At 29.6% G+C, this 8,738-nt stretch overlaps 1 protein-coding gene across 1 annotated transcript; it reads right to left on the reverse strand.

Moving 5' to 3' along the window:
• Positions 1-3,948: 3,948 nt before the first annotated feature.
• On the reverse strand, positions 3,949-8,031 carry LOC148282776 (homeobox protein H55; the record flags this gene model as incomplete). The annotated part of the gene is made up of 1 exon (XM_088224569.1): positions 3,949-8,031. A coding segment is annotated over one exon (315 nt), but the record flags the coding sequence as incomplete, so codon positions are not given.
• Between the last annotated feature and the right edge of the window lie 707 nt (positions 8,032-8,738).

Consider the following 8,738-nt stretch of genomic DNA (forward strand, 5'->3'; position numbering starts at 1 on the left):
ATATATAATTTTGGAAATAACCGCGGTGTTTATTAGTGGTGAATAGTGACTTTTTTTACAGGTACGATATAATTTTTTTCATAATTTGTACCTGAATGTATACACATATAAATAGGAAAGTAAATAAACGGTTTTTTTTTTCAGTGGTTTTATCTGAATACAGCATTATCTCTCCGCTTCAGCTGTTGACAACAGAAGATGGAATACCTGCTTATTTAAATTAAAATTATTATTATCAATAATCCACCATTAAACATAGGCTACAATTTATAACTTCCGGCATATGTAAGTATTTTCTTTATTATTTTAATACAATACCTAAAGGTTTTATAAAAATAAAACAATAACATTTATTAGATATATTCTCAATAATATTGCAACAAACATATTAACTCTGAGTACCGCCACGTGACCACCACCGTACGCTCTGATTCCTTCTGCATATCCTTTGACACATGTACATCAAGATAGGCGGACGAAAGAACTGGTGTCATCTGTCAACTGTATAGTTAAAAGAATTTCAAGGCTTTTAAAAAGTTTTGTAATCATTTCGGCGAATTGATCATGTCCAATCAATTTAATCCCAGTCAGTGAAGAATTCACTTCCCTCTCTTCTCAATCCAATGAAGTACATATTATGTACTTCTGGATTACTTTCTTTCAGCACAAAGATGCTAAAGCTACCAGATTTCAGAGAGCTACTTCGGGCAGCTTTTCTCGTTTGACAACGAGCAAATTTTCCGTGTATGTGGGCACCGCCAAGGAGACTTATGTCCTCAGATGCGGTGTGCGGTATGTGGTGGGTAAGCTGTCAACTGTATAGTACCAAAGGAAAATGATACTCAGGATGTAATTTTTGAAATGCTTTTCTCCAAAAAGCCGGCCTCGTGGTGTAATGGTCAGCGCGTTTGCCTACCATGCAAGAGATCTCGGGTACATTCCCGACATGGTTGATATAAAATGTTTATTTAAAAGGGTGTTTTCACACTAAAATATTTCATAGTCCCTGGACTGGTACCTGAAGCGTAAGACTGATTATCTTACCTTTAATCAACAAAAATGATCAAGATACGCTGCAATTGGTGTACTAATGCAGTGTCCTATCCACCATTAGGTGCGGAAAGCGAATGATGATGATCATTCTTAAAATACAGAAGCTCAAAATAACATCAGTAATCTATGGGCTTAAGGAGGAAAAAACAATAACTGGGTTTTAAAATGTTAAAATACAGTATGCATTTTGCATGAAGCAATAAGCGAAAGTAATCGGCCAGTTTTTTTCTCTCGCCAGGAATGGACTGGGCGCGCTATAGATTATTTTTTTTGAGGAAGGCATTAACGTTGACGTTAATTTTGAATAAATATAAATGTCATTTTTTATTTTCCTATAGTTAAAACTACTATATAACAGAACTTTACATAGTCAAATATAATGGTAAACTGCGCATAATCGCTTATATGGACGATTTTACCTTAGTATTTATTCGGTACTTAGCTAATGATAAAAAAATCAGAATTATTCAATGTAAAACATTCAATTTTGTAAGTGAAAAGTCTTCGTACAAGTTTCTTGTAATTAATTACAGTTATAAAATATAAGTGATACTTATATCCAAACGTGCAAAACTATTATACGACACGACAGACACAATGTTTTGCAATTTTTTGCGATGATTGAAAACATTTATTTTATTCTATCGATAGCCGAAAGGTTGCAGACACCTGGGGCTCGCAAAGCTTTTTATACACTATAGCCGACTAAACATGGAACAAACGACTTATGGATTAATTGATTCAACAAACAGCGGTTTTGGCATTACTTCTACAGAGGAAAAAGATGCGGATTCGATAATATGTGTTATTTATAGTCAGTCCCCTTTGTGGAAAGATGACAACATTTCGCAAAAGATTTCTGATGTTTTGGACGGTGAAAAATTATCGAAAGGGACTGGTTTTTGCATGGAAAAGAATTAAACTTTAAAATTGCACTTTTAAATGTTTTTGCGTAGATATTTTTCTTGATTAATCTCAACAGTTATTATGACATATTTTTATTACTACACGAGTCAAAAGTATGAAACATTGTTTTATTTAAAAATGTATTTTGTTTGTGTTTACGTGTGTATATAAGATGTGTTTTATATCAATTAATTAATTTTTACAATAATTTTATTTAAATTGAAATCATTTTCGTTGTTCATTTTATTAGTGTTTACACGTAATTCATGAAAAATACGTTTTTTTAAAAAAAAAAACATTAACGATCTCGAGAAGAGAACATTTTTTTTTTTGAATAAACCGCTAAGCTTCTATTTCGAGGCTAGTCAGCAGGTGGGAAAGAGTAGATATGGAAGGGGGTAATGAAAAATACACCACAACACCCAGACCAATTGAGAAAAAAATCTTTCTTGGATTTTTTCTTGTAACGGGCGGGAATCGAACCCGCGACGCCAGTTTCACAGCTGGCCGTCTAACAAACTGCGCCACGGCACCGTAGTGTATTTTCTTTATTATTTTAATATTTCTATGGGTATTTAAAATATTGTTATTCATTGTTTGTAAACCAAATAAAAATAATACATTGATTTAAGAGTCCTCTTTACTAGGATAACCTGTTCTAAGGAGGACTGTAGTTTTCAAAATTTAATTTACATATTTCTAATTAAAAATAAATTTAGGTTATTTTTATTATACGTGTGTATCGGTCTCGTGATGTAATGGTCAGCGCATTTGCCTACCATGCAAGAGGTCTCAGGTTCGATTCCTGACATTGATGATATGAAATATTATTTAAAAGGTGTTTTTACACTAGAATATTTCATAGTCCCTAGACTGGTACCCGAAGCTTAAGACTGATCACCTTACCTTCATGTGACAAAAATGATCAAGATACGTTGTGATTGGTGTATCAATGCAGTGCCCAATGCGCCATAAGTTGCGGAAAGGGAATGATGATGATGATGTATCTTTTGATTTATATTTATGTTTTTTTAGTACAAAATTTTTCTTCAAAACTCTTCTTTTGACCAGTCTGTTTTTTGGTTGGCTGGAAGATATTTCTTGTAATTTTTAAAAAAAAAATTCAATAAATAAATTTAAAATAAAAAAATTGTAATGCTTATTTGGCCAGATTTTTTTGATAAATTATGCTATTACATATTCAATTTTTCTGATTATTTATAAGTTGTAATGAATAATCAATCAGCGTATAAACGCTTGGTTAGGCATTGCTCTACACGCCCAATCGAGCTGGAATAAAAAAAAATACGATCACTATTATTTATTAATATAATCATTGATGAATATCTTGCCCTTGTTACATATTCATGTCACTGATTAGGGAGATGACCATGTCCCTCTTTAAATCTGTCTCGCAGAATAATTTTAATCAGGTTATAATTTTGATACAAAGTTTCTATCAACTAGTTACTTTTTTTTCTGACCATCGAGCGCTTTCGCCTAAACAGATCTGTAAGAATAGTCATAGTTCATCATAATCACACCAGCTGGTGCATGAGGCACTGCAATGGTATACCAAATGAAGCGATCAATCTTAAGCTTCAATCGTAAAATAATGTACAGTTAATTGTTTAAATATACGGTTTGTATCAATAAATCCTTCTAGATTTTTTGTGAGTTGCCTACTAACTCCTTAGAGTCTAACCCTTTGTAGTTCACAAGCCAAACATGAATAGTTTTAAAACCGGCAACATTTAAGTCTACTCGTATATTTATTTCATTTTACAGGTTCAGAATGCGTGTATATGGAATCATTCTCATATAAGGCGCAAAAGTCTTGAATCTTGCCAAACATTTTTTTATCTGTCCATGAAAAAAAAAATTAATAAACAAAAAAAATGAAAATAAGCAGACATCTTGTATTATTCAGAGTATCTTGTAAAATTAGGAATATGATTGGATAAGTGGATAAAGGATGTAAAAAAAATATTTTTATCATATTTATTTTAATGTATTCAATCACTTTAAGTTACTTACACGATAATAATTTATTTTATTAATTATAGTAATGCAATACACTGTATTCATACTTTTACAATACATGGAATGAGTAGTAATATCTATCAAACGATCTTATACAATAACTAGTAAAGTTTTACATTCACAGATGTCAATGCAGATATATGTAGATTCTACAACGGTACGATCTTTTTCTTATCTTTCAAATTTGCTACAAATATAAAGAGTGACGCACCTTACATTCAGATTCAAATTAATTAGGTCGAATCAAGAAAAGCAATCGTAATTAAAATATTTTACAACCCTTCGTCAAATGATCACAAAAATACGGTTATGAGTTTTTAAAATGTTTCATTTTAAACAACAAACAGAAGCATACGATTTTGCTACAAACGTGTTAATACAATCTAATTATAAATTACATAATCACATATAAACTTTTCAGAGGAAAAGGTTTTTTTACACCGAGACGAATACAAGGAAAATCAAAATGTAAAAGTAAATAAAAAAAATGTGCGTATTATTATAATTATTTTATTACAATTATTTTACAGCGTTACGGAGTTAACTTTATATAATTACGGCAATAACTTTTTATACAATTTTGTACCTTTTTATTTAATTCTCAAGATCTTAAAAAAGAGTTAAACGAATTTACAGTAATTCATAGTTTTCTTCAATATTTCCAATTGTCGAACGATGACGTTAACACATGTTTTTTAATCGTCTACGGATTTAAAGAATACTTGTAAATTTATCAATTATGATCCAAGTCTTTCATCGTTTGGTAATTGGAAAGTCACATATTCGGTATTTGAAATATTAATAAACCAATTAAAAATGTTATTTTTATGTAATTTGCGAGAAAATTAATATTTTTTAAAACTATGGAAACAATTTAAGAAACACTTTTGAGTAAACAAAAAAAAACAGCCTTCAAAAAGTATAAAGCATAAACTTCTGAATAGATTTGACTTAATATTATTAAGTACCATATTTATAAGTACTTTAAATAACTTTAAGTTATTTATATTTTTTACATACTCCATGGCAAATATAACATTTTATTTGTACAACTTTTAATTAAAAAGATCCGTGATAATTTAAGTGAGAAAAATAAATTCATATAAAAGACTGTGAAGCGCACCCATAAAAAAGTTCTTTTGAAAGTTGATGTTTTTTTAAGAAAGCCTTAAATTATAAAGGAGCGAAAATGTATAGGCATTTAATTAAAAATATCCCTGTTTAATTCCGAATTTGCTATTTTTTTGGTTATATAACACTGTAATTTAAATATAATTAAAATAAATCAGAAATAGGGATTATTATGTATTTCACAAAATGTTAGATTTATTTTTAAAAAATAAAAAGAGAATGAAAAAATACTGAAAAATGGAAATAAACAAAAAAGACTGTAAAATAATTCTGAACTTAAATGTAGATAATGCACAACTAATATAAACAGAAAATAATTAGGTATACCTATTGTATAAATAAAGAAATATTTGATCGTTATGGCATGTAAAGACTTATTAAAATCATTTAAAAATGAATACCTCTTAATTAAAATTTTTGTAGATTATAGACGCCTATGGAAATTTTCTCCTTTTGCATAAACTTTTATTCATATTCAATATTTACAACAAAATACAGATAAAACAAATAAAAAATAACAGACACAACAAAACGTTGAAAACCAAAAATAACGCCAGTTTGAAAATAATAAAATATTCAGAAAAATAACGATTTGAGCAGTGATTTTACAATATTTATACATAACAGTACATTTTAATTATTAATAATACACTCTTCACACAATTTTATTAATGTACGAGTACATGCTTGTTTTGTGCTTGCTAAAGATATATAAAAATAGGCATATAAGCAGTTCGTTCCAAAATGTATCACTATTGTATCGAGGTCGTTCTTTTTTAAGCCTTTTTAAAACGAAAAAATTAGAACCTCTGTAAAGGCGAAAAATGAATTTTTTTACTCTGTATGCTTTTCATCTTGGGTTTTTTGTCAATCTTAATCATATATTGATAAAATCCCAAGAGATTTCAACCCACTTCACGTCAAATATTGTTGATTCGCAACAACGTATTAGTGATTTGTATCATATATATATATCCTAGTAATATTAAATATTAATAAAGAAAAACAATAGATACAAACAATATAAATAAGAATAAAATGTGACTTTGGCGCAAATAATGTTAATGAGTATTATGGTAACTTTTAACTAAATTTATATTTTAAATTGCTGCCATTAAAAAAGTAATTTTGTAAAATGTTTTTGCAAATTATTATCTTATTGAAATTTATGTGTTTAAATAAAAAGACAACACATAGAAAAAATAAATAATTAAGGATGCTTAAACATGGCAGAATAATAGTTATAGTTTGTAAAGTGACAGCATTAACTGACCAATTGCCTTGTAAATGTTTAGAATTCCACATGCCTTTCTCGAAAAAATCTTCGTCTCGTTGAGATATCTGGTTAGTTACAGGAGAAATATCTTACATTTGGAACGAACTGTAGAAATATTTTTAATTTTGAAAGACAATCACTGATAGCTTTATGAATAATCAGAGAAAAAAGTTTTTGAAATCTTAAACACACTTAATTTATGTGAACCAAACATTTACGGTACGCTTGCTTTAAATTGTAAATTTAAGCAATTCAAAAACTTTATTCATCAAAGTTAATCAGTATAATAAAAACGGTCCAGAAATTACAAACTAATAAAATAAACATCACATATTACACTTCACATAAAACGAAACGATTTCTTTTAAACTTTGGAACAATAATTTAAATATACATACATATATTATAAATTAAATATCTATTTTTACGTAGGTACACACTAATTTCGGAAAATAACGAGACTATTAAAATTTACATAAAGTTCTTCACTAACCTAGCAAATATACAGTTTTAAAGTACAGGATAGTTAAACAATAGTAATACACAGTTTAGCGATACGTTGTATCAAAGTCTATTAATTTTTAATTTATTAATTCACTAGGGGAAATTTTTCGAATAGCGGATAACAGATCTAGCTCTTTTTGAACGGTCGGAATACGAACAGATTTTTATTTTGACGTCCTTACAAATTGCACAGAAACTCACAAAATTGATGAGAATTAAAATAATCATTAAAAATAACGTAGATAATTTACCGTCCAATCGAAATGTCACTAGTCAATTGGAAAGTATATTAATTTACGCTTTGAAAGCCACTTTTCCAAACATGCTAATATGATGTTTGTGCAGTTTAAATTGCGGGAATGCATATTAATTTGGTATTGCTTTCACAAATTAAAATCAATGCCAAATTATTGTTTTAAACAAGAAAATATAAAAAAGACATACGATTTTCAACAAACTGGCAAATAAACCAATAAAACATGACATTTGCAATACAATTTATTTCAAGGAAGCTAAGATGGCATTACAAATATCCTGCCATTTTTGGTCTACATTCTTGGTAGTAATTTTTAATTTTAAGCATGTTTCAAGCTGGCCTTGAAGAATTGTTGCTAAATTTGAGTTAAGTAAATTAAAAATTATAATCAGTATTCGTACAGTTTCAATACGTTTGTGAGAGATCAAAATAATAATTCTTATAGCGTTCGTTTTGCGTCCATTCAATTTCATTTCGGCTGGTAATTTACCAGGTCGAATAGGGCTCAATAAATCTGTTATCCACTATTCGAAAAATTCCACTGATCCTATGCGGAGAGATGCGCGAATTGGCTGGGGTGGAGATCGAACTGGTAGGGGTGGCCATACGGGTTCATGTGGTAAGGAACTATGTTCATGGACGCCATCTTGTGCTCCTTCTTCCACTTCATCCTCCGGTTCTGGAACCAGATCTTGATCTGCCTCTCCGTGAGGCACAGCGCGTGCGCGATCTCTATCCTGCGCCTGCGCGTCAGGTAGCGGTTGAAGTGAAACTCCTTCTCCAGTTCCAGGGTCTGGTAACGGGTGTAGGATGTTCTCTGCCTTTTTGTCTCTCCGTTGGCATTGACAGTGCCTGCAGATAAAGAAAAATATAGTTAGAACTATTGTGCGAATCCTTGAATTAACACGAATGACATTATAAAAGTTGATGAACATTTTCCAAGAATAAATTAGCATCTCATAGTAAATGAGCCCTTTGGTCTACTGAACAAGGGTGAGGTAGAAAGGCAAGAGTCTTTCAAGTTTATTAAATAGACTAGTAATTGTTCTGAAATGATCAAGAATTATTGTAGTGCCTTTACTGGTCTTTTTGAGTGCAAAATTCAATGTTGTGAAGATGTTCTGAACATTTATTTGTTAAGAAAATATTTATTTCCCACCATATTGTACCATCAATTGGATAGTTTACCAGTTATTAATATTGGGAATTTTAAACAAGAATAATAAAATAAATATTTAAAAAACGTTTTTCTCGTTTGAAATCGTCACAGAGTTTAAAAACTCATTGTACAAGGAATTGATAGTGTACAATGAGTTACCTTAAGAAAAAGAAAGCATTGAAATATTCTAAATTAATTTGAAAAAATGTCTAGAAATTTGGATAAAAAATTGCAATGTTACTAAAAGTTTATATTAGTTCTTAAGATGTTATGAACTAACTTAATAAAGCAAAAATAAATGAATATTTACGAAGTATTATACAAATCATATTTTCCGAAATCTGTGAGACTCAAAACATAACTAGAGATTTTTTAACTCTTAAAATAATCAATTTGCGCTTGTTCAAAAT

Source organism: Micrasema longulum, unplaced genomic scaffold, assembly GCF_059751315.1.
Source record: "Micrasema longulum isolate JH-2025_06_02 unplaced genomic scaffold, ASM5975131v1 h1tg000297l, whole genome shotgun sequence".
NCBI classification, from domain to species: Eukaryota; Metazoa; Arthropoda; class Insecta; order Trichoptera; family Brachycentridae; genus Micrasema; species Micrasema longulum.